Genomic DNA, 25,283 nt, shown 5'->3' with positions numbered 1-25,283 from the left:
TCCACGGGGTCACAAAGAATCAGACACAACTTAGTGACTGAACAACAAGCGATGGGAACAACCTAAACGTCTGTAATCTGTGAGCGGGGTGAGACCAGTAAGCAAGAAATTAAACACAGTGTGGTGTGATGAGTACGATGGCAGGGTGAGCCCTGGGGGCTTGGGGACCGTTATCTATTTCAGTTCAGGAGAGCCAGAGTTCTTCAACTGCTATTTCACCCACAAAATCAAAACAAAAAAACCATACATTCTGAAATATTTTTTAAAGCAAAAAGATCCATCATGATGTCTTTCTCTTAGGGAAGCACAAAACTAAATTTAACTCTTGTCTTTATCATGAGGCACAGTAAAAGTCAGATCCTTCATCTTGTCGCTAAAGTTATGGTCACTCACTAAAATAAACATCCACAGAGACCAACATAATTCAGGCCACCAGGCTATAGAGCATTTCGGTTTAATGCATAAGGGCTCTGAAGCAAACAAGATGTTCCAAAGCAATTTAACATGCACAGCTACTTACAGCTTTCTTGAAAGAAAGTTCTGCCGTGGTAACTCCTCAGAGAAAAGAGTTTCCACTTAATGTTTAAACTAACTTCCTCCTTGGATCAAAACAATGTCTTTTAAAACTTAGTAAACAAGTAATTTAGAAAAACTTGGTCCAAAAAGAAAATAGTTCAAATGTGAGGGGAAACTGTGGTAAAGATGAGAACTAAAAAAAAAAGATAAGTCAAAACTCTAGGAAAATCTGTCGCCCACAGTCATAAACATGTGGAAACAGAAGGGAGACTCCTGAGATGACTCCTTTAGGCAGGAGTGACCTGCAGGGTTTTGCCCAGGTCGCAGACTTCTCATCCTATCACTCACACCCCCACGGCACAGGGCTGTTTATGCACGGCTCACCATACTTAAGGAATCAAAATTAAGGAAGACTTGCTAAGATATTCCTGCCTCTATCCCCACAGAATGGTGAGGCTGGCAATACCATTTTCTTCATAAACGCAGGACAGATAGATGTCACAAGGAGTGGGTAGCCATTCCCTTCTCCAGGGGTTCTTCCCAACCCAGGGATCAAAACAGGGTCTCCTGCCTTGCAGGTGGATTCTTTTCTGTCTGAGCCACCAGGGAAGCCTCAGATAGTCACAAATTCCACTTGAAATGGTCTGAGATCACCTAAGACAAGACTGGGCTTCCCTGGGGGCTCAGATGGTAAAGAAGCTGCCTGCAAAGCAGGAGACCCAGGTTCGATCCTTGGGTCAGGAAGATCCCCTGGAGAAGGCAATGGCAACCCACTCCAGTATTCTTGCCTAAAAAATTCCATGGATAGAGGAGCCTGGTGGGCTGCAGTCCATGGGGTCGCAAAGAGTTGGATATGACTGAGCGACTAAGACAGCTAAGACAAGCCTGCTAATGAAGGGGCATTTCACGAGTCAATGAGCAACCAGAGCAAACCCGCGCTTTACCTGTCGGCCTTCATCAGGAGGCTGGGCGGCAGCTCCAGGAGCTGGTTGTGCTGCACGTCCAAGACCTCCACCGAGGTCCTGTCCAGCCTTTCAGGAAGCCTGGTCAGCTGGTTGTGTCCTGCCAGCAGTTTCCGGAGACTACTGTTACAAAACAGGCTGTGTGAACAGGGGCAAAGAGAGAAGGTGACTTACTGAGAGCTCGTTTGGGATGAAGGCTTAAAAATGAATGGGAGGAAGAGAAGACTTAAAATTACCTTGCCAAGAAACCTAAACTCACCGAGCAACTGCAAATTCATTTTAATATAAGCTCAAAGTTTGAGCTGTTATTTCAATGCTTTCCATACTTCAAAAAAAAAAAAAGGAAAAACTATGAAAAGGACTATTTAACAGAGCAGCTCTCCTTAGTGTGAAGGAAACACGAGTTTCTTTTTTATTTTTTTATTAGTTGGAGGCTAATTACTTCACAACATTGCAGTGGGTTTTGTCATACATTGATATGAATCAGCCATAGATTTACCCGTATTCCCCATCCCGATCCCCCCTCCCACCTCCCTCTCCACCCGATTCCTCTGGGTCTTCCCAGTGCACCAGGCCCGAGCACTTGTCTCATGCATCCCACCTGGGCTGGTGACCTGTTTCACCATAGATAGTATACATGCTGTTCTTTTGAAACATCCCACCCTCACCTTCTCCCACAGAGTTCAAAAGTCTGTTCTGTATTTCTGTGTCTCTTTTTCTGTTTTGCATATAGGGTTATCGTTACCATCTTTCTAAATTCCATATATATGTGTTAGTATGCTGTAATGTTCTTTATCTTTCTGGCTTACTTCACTCTGTATAATGGGCTCCAGTTTCATCCATCTCATTAGAACTGGTTCAAATGAATTCTTTTTAACAGCTGAGCAATATTCCATGGTGTATATGTACCACAGCTTCCTTATCCATTCGTTTGCTGATGGGCATCTAGAAACACGAGTTTCATGGACGACCTGGAAGGTGGCGGCCTCATCGCGTCAGACTCACGGGGCAACTGCGAGGCTGCCAGCTCCCAGGCAAGGCCTACGCCCGGGGCTGCCCGGGACACAGGGTGCTCTTCTACACAAGAGATTCTGAAGAAACACAGCTGAGCAATTTTCACCTACAGGATCAACATTCAACGAGGGTTCTTGCGTCCAAATAAACTTTTACCAATGCCCACTGAGAAAATGTTACATTTTCCTCAGCTGCATTTCACAGTAATTATTTGTTCCTTTCCTCACTTCCCTAAATCTGATTACTTTTATTTTCTCATTGATTTCATCCTGGACCAAAGCAGACTCCCTTCTAAAGAAAACGGAAGGCGCTCACTGCAGCATTTTCTTCTGAGCCTTAAACGAGCTGTTGGGAAGCGTGACTGTTTCTTCTATGGATTATCAAAACTGCAATAAATGATGAGTTTGTGTTCATCAAAGCAAAATCTGCTTTATGATCACTTGAGACAGCAACAGTTGCAGAGAATAAAGCACATCCTGCGTTAAACACAGAAGCCTGGGGACTGTGGGGAAGCAAGGTTGTGATTCACGTCAGGGTCACTTTGAAACGAGAGCTCACTCACACCAACGTCAAAGAATGAGGCTTCCTCACCCGCCTCCTGTTTTCCACCATCTTGACCTCACTCACTTAAAAGTTTTTAAAATTACTCTAACTTAGAGCCATAACTTTATTCACTTTAAGGATGAAAACGAGAAACTTTGGTCACAAAGATGCTACCAACCTGTCTCAACAAGGTGACACTGTGGGCCACCATTAGGGATCGCCTGCCTCTGCGGGTTTAGAGGCTAGAGGACAAGACGAGGCGTCCAGGACGGTCTCCAGTCAGTTACGCAGGGCCGGCCTCCGCGACACTCACTCTAGGCTCCTAACTCTGGATTTGGTCCACAGAGGAATGGGATTATCTGTCTGTCTGTCTCTCTCACGCACAGACACACATATACATACACGCTTTACCCTTAAATAGAAGGATAGCTGAAAGAAGATAACACAATCTTTATCTTCATTTTTCCACATAAGAAAGTAGATTTCATGACTACAGAATGAGTATACATGCTAGTGACAGAATTTGTTCAATTCTTCTGTATATGAAGAATAAATAGCTTCTTTTCCTTTCAATACATCTCTGGTTCTAAATATTATTTCCTGTTTTGTCAAACCCTTTCAAACACATCTCTTAGACAAACAAAGCTTGAATGGTTCAATCAGTTTCTAATGAATCGCTGTCTTGGCCTGGATGTTAGATCAATGACAGGGCTGATACAAAGTTTGCAACTAAACAACACTATTAAATGAGCAAACAATATGTACTGTTACTGTCCTATGTGTTAAACACACACAAAAACAAACGCTGTTTACATTTTATGACAATAGAGCATCTGGATTTGCTTTGAATAAGCATTTGTTTAGATCCCCCAAATCCTGCACTGTTCAGTTCAGTTCAGTCGCTCAGTTGTGTCCGACTCTTTGCGACCCCATGAACCACAGCACGCCAGGCCTCCCTGTCCATCACCAACTCCCGGAGTTTACTCAAACTCATGCCCATCGAGTCAGTGATGCCATCCAGCCATCTCATCCGCTGTCGCCCCCTTCTCCTCCCATGTTCAATCTTTTCCAGCATTAGGGTCTTTTCCAATGAGTCAACTCTTCCCATGAGGTGGCCAAAGTACTAGAGTTTCAGCTTCAGCATCAGTCCTTCCAATGAACACCCAGGACTGATCTCCTTCAGGATGGACTGGTTTGACCTCCTTGCAGTCCAAGGGACTCTCAAGAGTCTTCTCCAACACCACAGTTCAAAAGCATCAATTCTTTGGTGCTCAGCTTTCTTCACAGTCCAACTCTCACATCCATACATGACCACTGGAAAAATCATAGCCTTGACCAGACGGACCTTTGTTGGCAAAGCAATGTCTCTGCTTTTTAATATGCTGTCTAGGTTGGTCATAACTTTCCTTCCAAGGAGTAAGCGTCTTTTAATTTCATGGCTGCAGTCACCATCTGAGTGATTTTGGAGCCCCAAAAAATAAAGTCTGACACTGTTTCCACTGTCTCCCCATCTATTTCCCATGAGGTGATGGGACCAGATGCCATGATCTTAGTTTTCTGAATGTTAAGCTTTAAGCCGACTTTTTCACTCTCCTCTTTCACTTTCATCAAGAGGCTTTTTAGTTTCTCTTCACTCTCTGCCAGAAGGGTGGTGTCATCTGCATATCTGAGGTTATTGATATTTCTCCCGGCCATCTTGATGCCAGCTTGTGCTTCTTCCAGCCCAGCGTTTCTCATGATGTACTCTGCATACAAGTTAAATAAGCAGGGTGACAATAAACAGCCTTGACGTACTCCTTTTCCTATTTGGAACCAGTCTGTTGTTCCATGTCCAGTTCTAACTGTTGCTTCCTGACCTGCATACAGGTTTCTCAAGAGGCAGGTCAGGTGGTCTGGCAGAGCAAATCAAAGATTAATTCACTCGGGCAAACTGGATAAGAAATCAGTTATCCTGTATTTATGTAATTGTTGGTTTATTTATATGTTTGTTGCAGCCTGCAGTGACACAGCGGCTTTAAACTCCAACAGGCTACATGTGTTAAATCGGGGAGGTCAGAGTAGGGAAGAGAAAAACAGACGGAAAGGTAACAGGACAAGATTTTTTTTTAACAAATTACTTTCCCTTGTTAGTAGTCACCTTTTACTATTTTTGCTATCTTCTAAAAGGGTCTCTCTCTCTCCACGTCCCACACACACACTGCTGCCCGAAGTCCTTCTGATGCTGGTGGGCTCCGCACTGGCCCACCTAGATGCTCGCTGAGTAAGACTCGGCTCACAGGTGTCATATGTTCCTGAGAAGCAAAGCCAAAGTCACTGAGCTTCCCAGGAACTAAAAATGGAAATTTAGTGTTTAAATTAAATTCTTCTCACATTTCTTCTACAAGAAGACAGACATGTTAAGACAAGAGACAGAAAGTAAAGATTCTGAAAGAATTAGGATCACAGAGGTGACCCAGCCACATCATTTGCTGAGTTTCTGGACATTTCTTTTGGCTTATTTGAAAAAAAGTTCCACCAAGCATCAGCCTCCACAAGGCTTCGCCAAGCCTGGCTAGCAGTCAAAGTTTCTCTCTACTTGTCAATACATGACGAAATATTACGACTTAACGATGCCACGAGAGATAAGAGATAGTAAATAAGGTTTGAAAGCAAACTCAGGGGTTCATAACAACAAATTAAACACTGAACAAGCAATTTTTTCCATTGTTCACCTTATTTGAGATTCTCTAACTTAATCTGTGCTTAATACTCACCGCGCAGGAAGTTCACATATTTGATTATGGCCAACATCCAAAACTTCAAGCTTTCGGCTTTCACAGACCCACTCAGGCACGTTTTCTAAACAGTTCCTAAATGCAAGAATATACAATTTCTTCTTTGATTGGAATTTGGCTTAAAACATGGTTCAAAAGTCAAAATAATTACATACAACAAATAAAACTTCAGAGGAAATACTCAATTACAGTGAATATAAATCAAAAAGATATGTGTAGTCACTTTAACCTAAAGCAGGATGTGATAAAGAATAAGAAATAAAGAAAAAGTAGGAAAGAACACAGTAACATCAGTTATATTATCTCTAAAGTCTAAAAAATAGTTTGGTTTCCAGAGTTATTACTATCCCAAAATGTCTATAAACCCATGTAAGTTTAGGGAGAAGATGTCTTCCACTGGAAAACCAATAAACACATATTTACACACTTCCAGTTATGGTAAAGAGTCAAATGGCATTAAATAGATTTGTTTTCCAATCTGCATTTTTACCATTAACATGAAAAATTTCCCCAACTCCAGAAGGTACCCTGAGACCACTGCCATAGACAAGAGGAAAGAAATGCTGGCAATGAAAATATACACTGACCCGAAGACTCAGAATCAATGATTTGAAAATATTTACTTATGCATTTGACAGTAATTATAATTACTGAAAACAAGTAAACTAAACTAATGGTAACTATAATTGTTAGATGAATTGACCACTTTTTTGATAAATCTGTTACCGTATTTGTCTCCTTAGTCATGGATGGTTAGCTTTTTATCTTGTTTTTAAAATATGTGAAATGACTAGGCTCAAAAAAATCTAAAACAGTATGTATGTTATGGTTACAATTCTTTAAAAACAGATGAACAAGTCTGTGAAAAGTATGAGGCTTGGAACAAGGATTATAGAGAATAAAATTTTTTGCTATTTTATCAACTTCTCAATTAAAATATAGAAAAGAAGGCATTATTTTCCATTTAGTGTTTGTATACGTACACATTGCTCAGGCTTTGAAGGTCTACCGACTGGACACTTAATTATTTTATTGTATAGTAGTCAAGGAGGGCATGGAAACCCACTCCAGTATTCTTGCCTGGAGAATCCCATGGACAGAGGAGCCCGGCAGGCTACAGTCCATTGGGTTGCAAAGAGTCGGACATGACTGAGTGACCACACACACACAGAGTCAGACGTGACTGAGTGACTAACTGCTCACACACACACAGAGTCAGACATGACTGAGTGACTAAGTGCACACTCTCACACACACACAGAGTCAGACATGACTGAGTGACTAACTGCTCACACACACACAGAGTCAGACATGACTGAGTGACTAAGCGTGCACACTCACACACACACAGAGTCAGACATGACTGAATGACTAACTGCACACTCTCACACACACACACAGAGTCAGACATGACTGAGTGACTAAGCGCACACTCTCACACACACACAGAGTCAGACATGACTGAGTGACTAAGTGCACACTCACACACACAGAGTCAGACATGACTGAGTGACTAAGTGCACACTCACACACAGAGTCGGACATGACTGAGTGACTAACTGCTCACACACACACAGAGTCAGACATGACTGAGTGACTAAGCGCACACTCTCACACACACACAGAGTCAGACATGACTGAGTGACTAAGTGCACACTCACACACACAGAGTCAGATATGACTGAGTGACTAAGTGCACACTCACACACAGAGTCGGACATGACTGAGTGACTAACTGCTCACACACACACGGAGTCAGACATGACTGAGTGACTAAGTGCACACTCTCACACACACACACAGAGTCAGACATGACTGAGTGACTAAGTGCACACTCTCACACACACACAGAGTCAGACATGACTGAGTGACTAACTGCACACTCTCACACACACAGAGTCAGACATGACTGAGTGACTAACTGCACACTCACTCACAGAGTCGGACATGACTGAGTGACTAACTGCTCACACACACACGGAGTCAGACATGACTGAGTGACTAAGTGCACACTCTCACACACTCACACACAGAGTCAGACATGAGTGACTAAGTGCATGCTCTCTCACACACACAGAGTCAGACATGACTGAGTGACCAAGTGCACACTCTCACACACACACAGAGTCGGACATGACTGAGTGACTAACTGCACACTCTCACACACACAGAGTCAGACATGACTGAGTGACTAAGTGCACACTCTCACACACTCACACACAGAGTCAGACATGAGTGACTAAGTGCATGCTCTCTCACACACACAGAGTCAGACATGACTGAGTGACCAAGTGCACACTCTCACACACACACAGAGTCAGACATGACTGAGTGACTAAGTGCACACTCTCACACACACAGTCAGACATGAGTGACTAAGTGCATGCTCTCTCACACACACAGAGTCAGACATGACTGAGTGACCAAGTGCACACTCTCACACACACACAGAGTCGGACATGACTGAGTGACTAAGCGTGCACACTCTCACACACAGAGTCAGACATGACTGAGTGACTAAGCGCACGCTCTCTCTCACACACACACACACATATCAACCCCTAAAACATCTCATTAAGGTAGGCAAATGAAAGTACCCTTCAGCATAAGCAAACACTAAAATAACACAACTCCTCTAAATCATAAAATATCCTGAACTTTGACCCTGAGGAAATCTAAGAACCTCGTAAGCACCATAATAAGCAACAGCTCAGTTCCTTTGGAAACGTAAATACTGACAGAGAGGAGGGTGAAACACCCAGAGACATGTGAAGGATCAGATGCAGAGGGTTTTCTAAGAGAAAAAGTCCTACAGTTTGGGAGGTGGACAAGGCAGAGCGTGTCACAGTGCAGGTTCTGGACATGAGAATTTTTCTTAAGAAAAAGATGAACAGCATTTAAGCACAGAATTCAGCGACTAGCACAGCACAAGTTTCTAATTCAGTCTCACGGGGTGGGGTGGGGGGGCTTCAATAGGAACCAATTAGCAATTACATCCTTTAAACAAAAGAAAAACATTCACTCTGTGGCCAATTCTCTAGAATAAATCTATTCAAGATATTTATATGCACCCATGTATGCAAACCCCACTCCTGTACTCTTATTTCAGTACTGAAGATAACAATATTCAAGGCTGATACAATAAAAAGAACTTGGGTAGTGTCTGACTTAAAGTTCATTAAACACAAAATTGACGTGAATTTAGTAGGAAGTGTATGAAACACCACTCATAAAGAATTTTATAAATTCAAAGCTGTACTGTAATCATTCTCACATCAGCTAAATTCTGACACATTCTTACATAACATGATTGAAAATATTATTAAAATATCTAGGTTGGTATACTTTTACGACTAAAGGCAAATTCTGCACCTGACAAATTACACAGCAGCTGTACCAAATTTATGCACTGAAATGAGCTGCCTGTCACATTGAGAGGCCATATACTCCTATGTACTGTGGTCGTTCAGAAAAGTTTGGATTATTACTTTTGAAATTACGTTAAAAGTGAGTTTCAATTTAGTGTGTGGAGATTATGAAAGTCTAATTTGCTCCAATACATGCTTTGGGCCTTCAGGGAAAAGTTAACTACAGTATTTGTGGAAATCAAAGTAAATATGATACACGGCAGCAGTGAATCTGTATACAAGGTGAGCAGGTGAGCTTGTGCACAAGTGAGCTTAGAGGGGTGAGCGGGCTGTACGGAAACCCCACTCTGGCCGTGCCAGGCGCCGCCACTTCAGGGCTCCAGGCAGGAGACGTGGGGCTTCCCCGGGAGCGCAGTGGTAAAGAACCTGCCAAAGCAGGAGACACGGGTTCAACCCCTGGGGCGGGAAGATCCATGGAGAAGGAAATGGCCACCCGCTCCAGTGTTCTTGCCTCGAGAATCCCCCAGACAGAGCCGCCTGGTGGGCTGCAGCCCACGGGGTCGCCAGGAGCCGGACGGGACCGAGCGCCTCTCCCAGCTGTGGGCATTCGGCAGTGCTGCTGGCTTTACAGGTCATTTCTGTTGTGCAGCAAAGTGATCACCTGTTTGTGCACACGTATCCCCTCTTTCTTGGGTTTCCTTCCCATGAAGGTCACCACAGAGCGCTGGGTAGAGTTCCCTGTGGTGTACAGGAGGTTCTCATTCGTTACCTATTTTATATTAAAAGTTCTCATGCTCAGGTTTAGACAGAATCACCAGATAATTTTCACGCAGACCCTAGAGCGCTCCAGGAACTGGCTTCTTACCTTGAGACATCCATGTAGGACAGATAATTCGGAACTGGGCAAACGTCAAGCTGGACAAGTTCTAGGAAGCAGGAAAAAAACACAACCAAACACATCACCATTCAAGTGATACAGAGACTCTTTTTGTGTGTAGAATCGTTCCTGTCTTCTATTCTCCATTGTTTGTTTAGGTTGGGAAGCACAACATATCCATTTGTTTAACTCTAAACTACAGGGAAGTACAGAGATCTTCTAATTTGGTCACAAGGTCTTAGTCAAAGACTGAAATAAATCACTCACTCTGCTTTCCTGCCTCTTCCCATCCACTTGCTGCGGCACTCCTCTTGTTATGCAGCCTAAATTTTAACTGGAAGATTACGAATATCACTGTTTTTAAACACTCAGGGTTCCTGGCATATAATCAAATGTGTCCTGGCTTGAGCCTTTTTCACTCTGTGTCATTCACTGGAATAGCACTCCTGAGGATCAGAAAGGACTTCCTCTACTCAAAGCTAGAAGCCTTCCTCAAAACTGTGTGCAAAGTGACACCAAGGGCTCTGCTTCTCAGATGCAGTAGTCTCGAGATGCCCTTCTGCTTTCTCTAAACACTTACCAAGTGTTTCAGAGGCTCAGCTCCTCTCGGCTTCCTCATCTGGCCCCAGCTAACTGTGATGGTTTGGGAAGTCTACTTCTGGTACCGGGTCTCTTCTCTGCTCTAGTTACCTCACCTCCACGGTTTCAGATACCACCTCTGAGCAGATGTCCTACATCGACATCTGTAGTCCCGACTGCAAATTCCTACTAACTCACATGAAACCACTGCAATAACCTGGATTAGTGGAAAGGCGGATTATCCCACTCTTCTCCCATACGGGCACTCTGGACCCTGCTTTCACGTTAATAGTCTTACAGCTTCATTTTCATCACTTGCCTCTTCCACTAAAAATTTCCACTGGATCTCTACAGCTTACTGTACCATCTGACTCCAAGCCATGCGTTCCATAAGTACATGTTACCACTTCCCAGCAGGTACCTATGAGAGCAGAATTCCCTTTTGCTCATCTACCAAATGAACCACATTCATATTCTTTCCACTTCAACACCTATTTCATGTCTCCCAACTAGCCAAATCCTATAACACTTTGGTGACCTGCAGTTATCTGAGGTTTATTTCTCCATTGAGATGACAGTAAATTCATTAAAACCAAAAAAAGAAAAAGGAAAAGGAAAGAGAATCCCATCCTTTAGCACTCCTGCGCTACATGACACAGAACACAAGTGCCTGACAGACGTATTCAGTGCATCGGTGAGCACTCATTTCCATTCAGCTGTCTGACAGGAAGGGGCAGAAACCTCCATTCATTCACCAAACATGTGCCCATATGACCTTTTCTTTTTCAGAGCTGCCAAGATCTCCAAAGTCTAAGGAGGCAATCTTATTAGATGAATAAGGCTCTTGCTTTGTGATGGCCCTGTGGTATATAATGAGGTTTCTCTTGCACTGAGGTCCTCTGTTGGTGGAGCAGGAAATCTGAGACCTTGTATGGAATCCATAATAGACGTACCTTCCACTTTCACTCTGCAGATTCACTATCTTCACAAGCTGGCCCAGTAAACAGTTCACTTCCCACCACCGTCCCCCACCCCCGTCTGTTCTTCAAGCTGAAGAGCCAATCACCAGTGGGAATAACTTATGTAAATGTCACAATACGAGAAAAACAAGTCAGGAACTATAATAAGTCCTTCCTCTTTGATTGCTTTAAATACCAAACAGCATTCTTCTGTCATGACTTTTATCTTAGCAAAAACTGACCGCTATTTTACTAAAGAGGGAAGAAAAGTCACAGCCAGGAGGGAGCTGACAGCACTGAGTGGATTCTCGGGGCCACGTGAGGAACCCCGATGTGGTCTTGTCACCTACCGTTGGAAGAGGCATAGAGTGCTTTGAGGACGCAGCCACAGATGCTTAACGTCACCAGCTGATTCCTTTCACAGTGTAAAACTTCAAGGTTGTTGAAAACCATAGCATCCAGACCCCCAAGTTTGTTGTCTCGCAGATCGAGCTGAGTGACATGAGGGAGAAAGTCCACTTCATCCGCGATTAGCTTCCTAATTAGGTTCAGTCTTGAGGAAAAGGACATAAACAGAGACTATAATCAAAGGCAATGCTGTCAATACAAGCCACCGCCTAACATGTGCCCAACAAGGACTCGAGTATCACTCTATCCCAGCTCCCCAGGACTTCCTGACTCTCAGTATCTGGTCTTCCTTCACTAGCTAGGTTCCCTGGCTATTTCTAGCTACAATTCCATGAGGTCTTAACTTTGAAACTATATTCTGAAATGCAATTTAGACCATTAACAGACTGGAAGAGAAGCATGCATATTGATTTTTACCTTAATTCATTTCAAGGGGGGGAAAATCATTTAAACACTTATTTCCAAGAATCTGGTTGAAAGAATACAAGAAACAGAACCCAGAAAACCCAGCTAAGCACATGCAGCTACACTGAATATTTAAGAAAGGAGCAAGGGCAAGCGAGCAGGTGGATGAGGAGCCATAAAGGACAAAACTAACAGGCGAGCTTGGGAAGAAAAAATGATGAACGGGGACCACCTATGCACCAGAAACAGGCGTGGAAGCCTACCTGAGAATTTTCATAGCTGGTTCCAGACAAAGGATTAATTACCAAAACTACCTCCATCTTTAAAATACTGCTTGAAAAAGCAAAGCACAGGAAATACTGCTATTTGGCATGTAGGATTCACTGCGAACCCACAGAAAAAGGATCGTGATGGGGCCCGATGAGTTCAGGGTGCAGGGAAAACCTGGCAGAGCCTCGGTCATGAACACTGGTCGGCTCGTGGGCCAGCGCTGCCATGGATGAGGTGCCAGGGAGACAAGCAAGCAGGAAGGGGACTAGGAATCAACACAGAAGCACATCGAGTGTGGAGAGAAACATGGAACTCCCCAGTCCTAGTATGCTAGGCTGCACCCAGTCCCGGTACAAACAAACAAACAGCAGAGCCTCCCACGTCCCGTCACAGAGCCGACAGAGTGCCGAGACCGCGCGCTTGGTTACAGGAGCGTTCACGGGAGGGGGGGACGTGGAAAAAAGCCAAGTGTGCTCCGCAGTGGTTTCCAGCCCTTGGAAAAAATAAAATGAGAGTAGCTAAATTTTTAAAATTTAAAAAATAAATCTAAAAAAATAAAATGAGAGAACTGAACTAAATTTCTAATAGCAGTATCATAAAGCCATTGGAACACAAGGATGAGGGACAAGACACCCAAGAGCCAGGATCTGTCAAACTGCAAGAACAGCATGTGGCTTCTTCACATGTCCCTGAGGTTTAAAGTTATTTTTTTTGCTCCTTCTCTTTTCTGTTCCAGGTTGTAAGAGTGAAAAACTGGCCTCAACTCAGCGATCTGCCTATCTCGAAATGCTCACTAGATTACTAGAACATGTACACATAATCACTTTAGTTCAGTCACTCAGTCATGTCTGACTCTTTGAGACCCCATGGACTGCAACACGCCAGGCTTCCCTGTCCATCACCAACTCCTGGAGTTTACTTAAACTCATGTCCACTGAGTCAGTGATGCCATCCAACCATCTCATCCTCTGTCATCCCCTTCTCCACCTGCCTTCAATCTTTCCCAGCATCAGGGTCTTTTCCAATAAGTCAGTGCTCTGCATCAAAACCCTCATCTCCTTTTGGATATAAGAGCCTATAGGAACTGAAAACTCCCGTGTTCTCCCGAATCTACACTTTAAATCACCTTCATGTGGCACCATCATCTCAGTCCACCCCAACCCTGCACTGTAATAACATGGACATAATTACAGGGCTGATTTAATGAGACAAAAGAAAATTTATAATGACAGGGAGGTTATTGCCACTATTCACTTTAAATTGTCAAGTCTTATCAGGATGCAAATATCAAAAGGTTTCAGTCTCACATAATAATACGATTACTTCAGATGAACTTTTAAAGAGGCAAAATGTTTGTGAAAATTTCTTTCCAATAATCTCCTCAGTTAACAGAGGCATTTTATTTATTTCATCAATACTCATTGAGCATTTATTGTGTGTAGGTCGGCAGTGTGAAAATGTTCTAGTTCCAGTCTGCTGCTCAACACTTTACGTATATGTCCTTGAGCCATCACCTAAGCCTCCAGGAAGTCTCATTCTAACCTGGAAACTGGGGCTGACACCTTCCTTGTCCTACACGGCTGCTGAGAAATGAGGGGGACGCACGTGCCAGCGCTCTGCAAACGAGAGGAGGTCACGGAGACGAGACAAGGACAACCCTAGGCTTTGCGTAAGAGATGAATAAAATAAGGGGCGTGCCAACAGATTTAGTAATTCAAGCCACATATGCTTTAAAATATGAAGCCAAAGGATACAAGTCAGTGATCAGTGTCATGGTGGTGGTTTAGTTGGTAAGTCATGTCCAACTCTTTTGAGACCCCATGGACTGTAGCCCACCAGGCTCTTCTGTCCATGGGATTTCCCAGGCAGGAATACTGGAGTGGGTTGTCATTTCCTTCTCCAGGGGATCTTTCCCAACCAGGGATCAAACCCATGTCTCCTGCATTGGCAAGCAGATTCTTTACCGATGGAGCTACCAGGGAAGCCTGACCAATGTCATAAATGATGTATAAGACATACAGAATGGTCAAAAAGAGATGCTATGGGAGAGGAAGCATCTCATCTGAACCCCAAGAGCAGGCAGAATTCACTGGACATAAATGGGAGGAGAAAGGAGTCCATGAGGAAGAGCTGAACGGCCTTTGGACTCTGAGGCTGAGCTTCACACATGGGTGCAGGGGCCCCTCAGGAGCGCACAGTACGTGAGAGGAGTGAGGACAGGGACACAGAGGTGGGTGAGTCCATTAACATTTATCAAGCACTGGGCCTACTGCACGCTAAAACTGGGGGTTCAAGGACACATGCTTCCCTGGTGGCTTAGATGCTAAAGAATCTGCCTGCAATGCAGGAGACCCAGATTCGATTCCTGGGTCTGGAAGATGCCCTGGAGAAGGACATGGCAACCTTCTCCAGTATTCCTGCCTGGAGAATTCCATGGACAGAGGAGCCTGGTGGGCTACAGTCCACGGGGTGGCAAAGAGTTGGACACGGCTGAGCGACTCACCCGTGTTCACTGCAGAGACTAAGGGTACATAAAGGAGAGCAGTGCTTCTCAAGTTATCTAGGAGGAAGGACCTACCGACGTCTACCCCTCACAGACGGACGTGCACGCACGAGGACACAGCTCCCTGCACAGGCGGCTCACCACTTGGAGCTCGCCAACACCTAACCTCATCTGTTCCCTTTACAACGAGATGCGTCTGCTTACACGGGTCTATGGGAACACTGTGGCAGTGCCCGATGTTTCTAGGATATTAAGTCTCAATCACTATACATATCTCTTTGTTAAAAAAAAGTTGCAAATAGTTGGTTTGCTAGCACACGCTGGAGGACCACAGTCTGGACAGAACCATACTTAGAACCTCATCCTCAAGGGATTCACAGGCTAGAGGCTTGAAACTAGAGACGAGAGCTTCAGTATCTTGAATCAGAGAACTGAAGGTTCTGAGTGCGGCTGTGCTTGAGAGGCTGTACAGTGGCAGCAGACAGCGCAGAGAGGAGGCAAGGGCAGCAGCGAGAAGAAAAGTAAGGCCAGAGAGTGAGACCGGTGCCCAAGACGACCTGACAGCGTCTGGGTGGCACGCCAGAAAAGAGGCACAAATTCTGTGTCTGGCAACCAGTGAAGCTGGAAAACTCGCAGGGGCCACAGGACCGGAAAAGGTCAGTTTTCATTCCAATCCCAAAGACAGGCAATGCGAAAGAAGGCTCAAACTACCGCACAACTGCACTCGTCTCAGACACTCGCAAAGGAACGCTCAAAACTCGCCAAGCCAGGCTTCAGCAGTATGTGAGTGGAGAACTCCCAGAGGTTCAAGCTGGATTTAGAAAAGGCAGAGGAACCAAAGATCAAATTGCCAACATCTGCTGGACTATAGAAAAAGCAAGCGAATTCCAGAAAAACATCTACTTCTGCTTCATTGACTATGCTAAAGACTTTGACTCTGTGGATCACAACAAACTGGAAAATTCAAGAGATGGGAATAGCAGACCACCTACCTGCCTCTCGAGAAACCTGTATGGAGGTCAGGAAGCAACAGTTAGAACTGACATGGGACAACAGACTGGTTCCAATTTGGGAAAGGAGTATGTCAAGGCTGTATATTGTCACCCTGCTTATTTAACTTATGTGCAGAGTACATCATGTGAAATACCAGACTGGATGAAGCGAAAGCTGGAATCAAGATTGCTGGGAGAAATATCAGTAACTTCAGGTATGTACATGAAACCATCATTATGGCAGAAAGCAAAGACCAACTAAAGAGCCTCTTGATGAAAGTGAAAGTTCAGTTCAGTTGCTCAGTTGTGTCCGACTCTTTGCAACCCTGTGGACTGCAGCACGCCAGGACTCCCTGTCTATCACCAACTCCCAGAGTTTAGCCAAACTCAGGTTAACTGAGTCGGTGATGCCACCTAACCATCTCTTCCTCTGTCACCCCCTTCTCCTCCTGCCCTCAATCTTTCTCAACATCAGGGTCTTTTCCAATGAGTCAGCTCTTCCCATGAGGTGGCCAAAGTATTGGAGTTTCAGCTTCAGCATCAGTCCTTCCAATGAACACCCAGGATTGATCTCCTTTAGGATGGACTGGTTGGATCTCCTTGCAGTCCAAGGGACTCTCAAGAGTCTTCTCCAACACCACAGTTCAAAAGCATCAATTCTTCGGCACTCAGCTTTCTTCACAGTCCAACTCTCACATCCATACATGACCATTGGAAGAACCATAGCTTTAACTAGACGGACCTTTGTTGACAAATCAGTGAAAGTCAAAGAGAAGAGTGAACAAGCTGGCTTAGAACTCAACATTCAAAAAACGAAGATCATGGCATCCAGTCCCACTACCTCAAGGCAAATAGATGGGGAAACAATGGAAACAGTGAGAGACTTTACTTTCTCGGGCTCTAAAATCACTGCAGATGGTGACCACAGCCACGAAATTAAAAGACATTTGCTCCTTGGAAGAAAAACTATGACAAACCTAGACAGCCTATTAAAAAGCAGATACTACTTTGCCAACAAAGGTCTGTCTAGTCAAAGCTATGGTTTTTCCAGTGGTCGTGTATGGATGTGAGCAATGAACCGTAAGGAAAGCTGAGCACCAAAGAATTGATAATTTTGAACTGTGGTGTTGGAGAAGACTCTTGAGAGTATCTTAGACTGCAAGATCATATCAGTCCATCCTAAAGGAAATCAATCCTGAATATCCACTGGAAGGACGGATGCTGAAGCTGAAACTCTAATACTTTGGCCACCTGATGTGAAGAACTGACTCATTAGAAAAGATCCTGATGCTGGGAAAGATTGAAGGCAGGAGGAGAAGGGGACGACAGAGGATGAGATGGTTGGATGGCATCACCGACTCGATGGACATGAGTTTGAGCAGGCTCTGGGAGTTGGTGATGGGCAGGGAAGCCTGGCGTGCTGCAGTCTGTGGGGTCACAAAGAGTCAGACAGACTGAGTGAATGAATTGAACCAATAAAGTGGTGCTGCTATCAGCAAAAATAGGAATCCATGGGAAAGAACTCGCTGAATAAAGAAAGAAAGTAGTCATTTATAGTGATGTGGATGAACCTAGAATTAGTCATACAGAATGAAGTCAGAAAAACAAATATTGTATATTAGCACAGGCATATGGAATCCAGAGAAACGGCACTAAGGAACCTATCTGCAGGGCAGGAACAGAGACAGAGATGTATAAGCAGACTTGTGGACACAGAGACGGGAAGGAGAAGGTGGGGTAAACTGGGAGCAGCACTGGTACGAGCACCGCCACGTGTAAAACGCGCGGCTGGGAAACCGCTGTGGCCCGGGGGCTCCGCGCAGCGCTCTGTGACGGCCCAGCGGGTGCGGTGGGAAGGAACACACGTGGACACACAGCTGATTCGCAGCAGAAACTAATACAGCACTGTGAAGCAATTACGCTCCAATTTAAAAACACAAAAAAGAAACTGAGCTGCTTCCCACGCGGTTTGGTTCAGTGTGTCCAAAGAAGAAAGCAAGGTGAAATCACGCTGCTGGCAGCTGAAGTGGAATTGATCCTAAGACGAGAAACACGGGTTGGAGCAAGACAAAGAGTGTTTACCACGGAGACAAGAGGTAACGATGGGGTCCCGTGAGCACAGGCAGAGAACAGAGAGAGGAGTGATCAAGGAGAGAAATGTAACATCCAGAGTTTGGAGAAGAGGCGAACATATTAACCACACCATAGAAAAAACAGTATCAATCTTAAATACATGTGAGAAAAAGAGTAAGACTAAAAGAAAAATGATTACTTTTAATTTGACGTACTATTTCCATCTGAAGGACCAGAAATTCAATCAATAAAATTAGCCCTTGGTTCACAGAAACTAAGTAAGACTCCTCTTAAATCATCCCACTAGCTTCAATATAAAATGTTAAGGCAGAATTACAAGCAAATCTGACCAGACCTTCTCAACTCAGTAGTCTGGAAGGAAGCAGTTACTCATGATCATTCAGCATTTACAGTGTATAAAAGTCTATTCTGGTTTCTAAATATCCTGTAACTGATCTCATCTAAAAATACCCAATTTGAACTAGAAATCTGAAGAATTTACAAAGCTCTTAATAAGAACAGTTGCTTCCAAACATATTAGATTGATCTTGTTTGGAAGCTAATTCATATCAAGGAAAATGATGTCTTCTTATCTAACATGAGGTAACTTATAAATCCTCTCTGATGCTTGTTACCAGAGATCAGTATGACCACTGTTTCATCTCTGGGTGACTGAATTTAAAAAGAGCGCAAACTTCTGAGTAAGAAGGTTTTCTAAACCCAGCTGTGTGTGCTGTGGGTGCTCAGTCACAGCGGTCACGTCGGACTCTCTGTGACCCCGCGGACGGCAGCCCGCCAGGCTCCCCTGTCCACGGCACTTCCTAGGGAAGAATACTGGAGTGGGCTGCCATTTCTTCCTCCAGGGGATCTTTCCAACCCAGGGGTGGAGCCCACATCTCCTGCCTCGCCTGCACTGAGCCACCACTCAGAGGCAAATACGGTTAACAAATTCACAAAGAAAGTTAACACGACAATGTGTTCAGCTCCCTCTCCTGTCACCCTTCACAAAGTTCTCAAAGTCAGAAAAATTGTTACCATTTGGTCTCCCTGAAGTAAGAACTGTACGCCTGCAAATTGCTAACATGTTCCCGAGTGTGACAGCCTTTATTCTTTCAGTCTGAGGAAAGGTAAAGCAAACCACGTCTTTGTGGGACTGGAATGCATGGGTTCCCTGGGTCAAACCGGAAGGATGGAGATGAAAGTGGAGCAAAAGGCGAGGCTGCTACTTTGTACTGATGAACTCGGACAGGCGTGAGGGAGGGTCTGGTGTCATCACCTGGGAGGAAAGTGGGCAGAAAAACAAGGAAAGAAAATCCAAAGAGGGGAAAAGATGCCGAGAATGACAGCAGAGAGGGTTCATGAGCAGAAGAGTTCTCACCAGGTAATGAGAACAGCATGGAACATTTGCTGAGAGAGTGAGGCATTTACTCTCTTCCTTCCCAAACGCTATGAATTACGTTGCTATTAACTGTAATCTAGAGATGAGAATACAGCTGCACAGAAGTATTAACCATCTCACCTAAGATTTAACGTGGTCACCACTCCCTGGCTAATGGGGAAGTTTGCTGTTGTTCAGTCACTAAGTTGTGTCCAACTCTCTGTGACCCCATGGACTGCAGTGCACCAGGCTTTCCTGTCATTTACCATCTCCCGGAGTTTGCTCAAATTCCTGTCCATTGAGTCGGTGATGCCATCTGACCATCTCATCCTCTGTCATCCCCTTCTCCTCCTGCCCTCAACCTTTCCCAGCGTCAGGGTCTTTCCCAATGAATCAGCTCTTCATATCAGGTGGCCAGTTACTGGAGCTTTAGCTCCAATGGGGAAGTTACTTTCATTGAAAAATATCAAATTGGACAAGTTAATATTAAGCCCTAAATCCAGTATGTTGCTTTGCAGGAACTCAAAGCCCATCCATATGTAAAGTATATACAAAAATACATCTGTGATGTAAGCGAGGATGTGTGGGTGTTTTCACTTGGAGTTTAGTGTGATCAGAACTCAAAATGCAGGTTCCCTGTTCCTGCAAAGGGGTGAGAATGGAGGCTTCGGCCAAACTCAGGTCGAACAAGAGATGACGCAGTTTACATTTTTATAAAGAACAGCGAAGTAAGGGAAAAGCCATCTGGATGGAGAGAGAGGAAATTAACATAAACAAATAAAGTAAGTAACAAATTTAACGAATATATTATATTAAGGAAGCCAAGGAAGGGAAAAAAAAAAAAAGAAAAGAGAGGAGCTCAACGATGTCAACTGCCTCAAAGAAAGGGAGGGAGAAGGGAGGGCAAAATCCACGGGCTCTCAGGCACATGGTTTTCATTCACCATAGTTTTCTCTGACTTGATGGCCCTAATAATTAAAATTGGCCTCAAGCCTGCAAAACCAACCTTCGAGATAGATGGTCACTCATCAATGAGGGAAAAAAAAATTTTTTTAACAAGTTTCAGGGTTCCCTCGGGGGGAAAACAGAAAAGTGGGTCCTAATTGCAACTAACCAGCTTGCTCGTCTAGACAGAAGACTGCCACCAGAAGGGCTACAACCGACATCCCAGACACAAGCCAACCACTCAAACAGGATATATTACTTAAAAGTGGTTACCTTAGATCCACATGCTTAATGTGAGGCATTTTTCTTAAAGCCTGTAGCCGAAGCGTCTCCATGCAGTTTCCAGACATACAAAGCTTATCCACAGCTGTCAGCTTCTCCAGCACCTCTGGAAAGTCAGTGAATTCATTGAAAGAAAGACCAAGATAACTAAGCTGATGCATGTTCTCCAACTCAGCAGGAAGGGTCTGGAGAAAGTTTCCATCCAACAAAAATGTCTGTAAGCTATTAAAGAAAACGTAAGAGTTATAAAGAGAATGTATATATTTTACATCTTTATTATTAACATGCGAGTTCCACAAGTATAGATTCTCTTACCAGAAAAAGGAAATATATTGCACTGTCCTTTGCAAAATGCTAAGGGCAGGGCCTGAGGCGATAATACACCAGAGAGAAAAGATCAGAGACAAGCATCTTAATCTTTTATTGAAAACGAAAATTACGACCAATTCTCTCAACCTGGATAGGCATAAATGGGAACACCACGAGCTGACTGCAATGTGAATCCGCCTAAATACTCATCTTTCATTGTTATTTTAAAAAATTAACTTCTAAGTCTGACTTTTAAACACATGAGAAGATTCTGTAATACTGAGATATCACTTTTCACCTATACATCCATCCTTCTCCCTGTATAAATGGAAAAATATATCTCATAATATTTTCCTAGTATCAGTAATAGAGATTTTTAGATAGTAGGATTTGGGGAGCTTCTAAATCATTTATTGTTGTATTTGCTATAGTATTTTACAGTATTTATATTTCTGGTAAAGAACCTGCCTGCAATGCAGGAGACCCAGGTTCAATCCCTGGGTTGGAGATTCCCTGGAAGAAGAAATGGCAACTCACTCCAGTATTCTTGCCTGGAGAATTCCATGGACAGAGAAGCCTGGTGGGCTACAGTCCAAGGGGTTGCAAAGAGTTGGACATGACTGAGCAACTAACACTTTCACTTCCATAATGAGCATGTGTAAGATTTTAAGTAGTTTCAGTTAATAAAACTGTAAGCAAATTATTGGAAGCAATTAATGTAAAAAAAAAATTAACTTCTAAGTCTTAGAATTCAACATAACTCAGGAAATGAGAAACCAACCCCTCCTCCCGCATTTAGACACATTCATCTGTAGGGATCACTGGTTCTAAACGAGGATATTTTTAAGTTTTTACAACATACTCAAAGTAGCTATGAAATGAACTCTACACAAGAGCATGATCTCTTGATTTGGGGCAGAGGCGTCCACGACCAGCACAGCAGGCTGACTAGCCTCCTGTGCAACGGCCCCAGGGCAGTGTCCGGGGCGGGCCCTCGGGGGCCCTGATGTGAGGTCTAGAGGACCTACTTGTGCATCGCTCTGACGGCTGCTGGGACGGCTCGGAGGGCGTTGCATGACACGTTGAGCTCAGCCAGCGTCGGAATATTGCAGACCGCTAGTGGGAAGTCCCCTAGATGGTTATTGGAAAGGTTAAGACTCTTCAACTTGGTGAACCTATCACAGAAACAAAAAAGAAAAGACACATGTCACAGATGTGTAACAGCACAGCCTTAGAGATAATCTAGTCCGACTCCAATTCAGTGGAGCAGAATGAAGAGCCCTCACAGGGCACGTGAACAGCAGAGCTGGGGGGCGCATCTTCAGATTCTAAGGCTGGTGCTCCACCTAAAAGATAACGATTCTATTTAAAAACAAGCAACACTCTAAAACAAGGTTGAATATCTGAGGAGGTGAGTTTGCTGGAGTTAGACTTTCAGCTTCACCTTGGCTAGCTTAATTAACACCTGTGTGAGTAACAGAGAGGAAGGAAAAGTTCTTTACGATTTTTCTATAATCCCAGACAAGTCAAAAACCCAAACCTGAAATAATAAACTTCCCAATCTATCAAAACCACACTCTGTCTGCGGTGCCCAGTTCTGCAGTTCCAAGCTGAAGACCCAGCTGCCCTCCTCCTCTCAGCCCCACCCCCGATCCTGCGGGCCACCCAGCCTTCTGGAGGGGCTCCGCTCGCCCCACTCTATCCAGCCTTTCCTCACTGCTTCTTCCTGCTGCTGAGTCACTCAGTGTCCCCCTCTCTGGGACCCCGTGGACTGTAGCCCACCAGGCTCCTCTGTCCCTGGGATTTCCCAGGCAAGAGTACTGCGGTGGGCTGTTTCCTCCTCCAGGGGATCTTCCCCATTCAAGGATCAAAACCATGCCGCCTGCGTTGCAGGCGGATTCTTCACCACTGAGCCACCTGGCAAGCCCACAGCTCTCTGCAGACCTTCTCTCCTTTCCTCCTGTTCTCTCTCCCGTCTCCGTGTGCCTACTGCAGAGTCAGGTATCGCAGATCTGGTCCGCGTCAGTTCCTTCTCTCTTTACCCTGCTTTCCTTGGCGCTGTTTCCCTGCTCCGTGGACAATTCTCTCTAACCCGTCACAGCCCCTCCCCTCTCCCCTGACCTGCCGACAGCACCTCCAGTCCAAAACTGAACTTACCATCTTTATCCCAGACCAGCACTTCCTCCTGTTCTATTTTTGTTAATGGCTCTTTCCTTTTCTCAGTTGTCCAAGCAATTAAAGCAATTCAAGAAGTCATCTCTAAATTCTCACGGTTGGCTCTTTGCCAACCTCTACACGTTTTCTATTGAGAAGCGAATCTGATTAGTTATTGCATTATGCCAATTTTTTAAAAAACTGGCCATGCCTAAAGTCTAGGCAAGGTGTACAATGCCTAAAACAGACACAGTATCTTAAAAATAAACTCAATTCAATCCAGTCAACATTTTAAAGAAACTCTCATGTGACTACTGAATTCTAAATAAAAAATGTAAAGCTTTGCTCTAAATAGCTATATACATTTTATTTTAGATAGAAAACTGACAATGTACATATCTGACAGATTGATAGCGGTTTTCTTGGATGATGGAGTAACCTTAAAGTAAAAAACAATGCTTAAGAATTACTGCTAAACTTAAATGATAAATAAAAAATTTTTGTATTTTACCATTTGACTCATTACTCCTTCTTGAAAGAGAATGTTCATCCTCTATTCTGACTACCTATGACCTATCTGACACAAGCTGGAATTACAGGGTCTATTATTTCCAGCCCAGGAGTTCTCAAAGCAAAGTTGGGGGGCAATGGAAGAGGTCCTTAAAACCCTCTCAGGAGGTTCTCAAGGTCAAAATTATGTTCAAAACAACACTAAGGTGTCATTTGCTTCTTGTGACTCTCCTTTCCTCCCAAATGTCCAGGGGAAGTTTCCAGATGGTACACATCTTTGTGATAGCACACCTGTTTAGAAGCAGAAACAGACTTGAGAATCCAACTGTCTTCAACTAAGCCAGGATTTAAAAGAGTTGCAACAACATAAAACAATGACATTCTTCTATTTTTTTGTTTTAGAAGGTAGTTATCTTTCATAAAAAATACATATGTTAACAAGAATGGCGTCTATTTATTTTTTAAATTAATCACTATATATTAAAATATTTTTCAGCTTAAATTTCTAATATAGTAAATATCAACAGCTTAATCCACAGAAATAAAAGCTGCTTAGGGTCCTCAATTTTTGACACGGTAAAAGAGTCCTGAAATAAAGTTCCCAGATAAAATACAGGGCTCCAGTTAAATTTGTTATTTCAGACAAACAACAAATAGTTTTTAGTATGTCTCAAATGTTGCATGAAACTTACTTACGTTAAAAATTATATATATTCTTTGTTTTTCTGAAATTCAAATTTAAGTAGATGCTTTTGTTCCCTTCTAATTCTGGCAACTTCGTCCTGAAATAGATAAAACTGCTGTTCTAGTCCAAACAAAAACAGTACCCTACTGTCTAGGTTTGCTCCCTCCTTTGGTAGAAGTGGCCAGGTTTAAAATATGCATGCAATGAAACTGAACTGTCTTTAAGCAGCTCCTCAATGAAGGAAAAAGACCCTAACCCTAACCCATATAGGACAAAGACTTCAGAAAGCGGAGAATGGAAGGACTATAATTCCAGTAACTACTTACGATGGAAAATGGAATCACTGGCTTTTGGAAAAGTATTTGTCAATAATGGGGGAAAAGGTATACTCATCTATACAAACAAGTTTACTAGGACCACATCATCGCTGGTAAGAAAGGAAATCAGCAGTGGGCTGGGTAAGTAAAAGGCAGCTGACAAGCTTAAACGGGAGAGAACAGAGGGACAGTAAGCACAGGCCAAGAGTCCCTGCATCACCCGGAGTCCAGGCGCCCTCCCCGACAGCCGAGCCGTCGGGCACAAGACCAGCAGGTTCAGGTGGTTCCTGAGCGCCCGCGCCAGCGCCAGTCAAACCGACATGCCTCTCCAATCATAAGGTACACACTGGATTTCAAAGACTTACTACATCTAAGTTCTATCAATTTTTCAGAAGCGATCATTTTGATTTTGTGGTTGTTCATTTGCTAAGTTATGTCTGACTCTCTGCGACCCCATGAA

The 25,283-nt window shown here is 43.9% G+C and overlaps 1 protein-coding gene across 2 annotated transcripts in view; it reads right to left on the bottom strand.

Moving 5' to 3' along the window:
• PHLPP1 (PH domain and leucine rich repeat protein phosphatase 1) overlaps positions 1–25,283 on the bottom strand; it is a 213,860-nt gene that overhangs the window by 37,942 nt on the left and 150,635 nt on the right. For both annotated transcript variants that reach the window (XM_043889552.1, XM_043889551.1), the window contains exons 5-10: positions 22,186–22,332; positions 20,840–21,070; positions 11,943–12,145; positions 10,043–10,103; positions 5,789–5,884; positions 1,461–1,616 (exon numbers count right to left, since the gene is read on the bottom strand). In XM_043889552.1, coding sequence (XP_043745487.1) covers positions 1,461–1,616; positions 5,789–5,884; positions 10,043–10,103; positions 11,943–12,145; positions 20,840–21,070; positions 22,186–22,332 — 894 coding nt within the window. The remainder of the gene's footprint in view (positions 1–1,460; positions 1,617–5,788; positions 5,885–10,042; positions 10,104–11,942; positions 12,146–20,839; positions 21,071–22,185; positions 22,333–25,283) is intronic.

The sequence above is a fragment of the Cervus elaphus genome, chromosome 27 (genome assembly GCF_910594005.1).
Source record: "Cervus elaphus chromosome 27, mCerEla1.1, whole genome shotgun sequence".
In the NCBI taxonomy this organism is placed as follows: Eukaryota; Metazoa; Chordata; class Mammalia; order Artiodactyla; family Cervidae; genus Cervus; species Cervus elaphus.
Note: the sequence above shows the minus strand (reverse complement) of the source record. Positions and strands in the feature narration are given on the sequence as shown.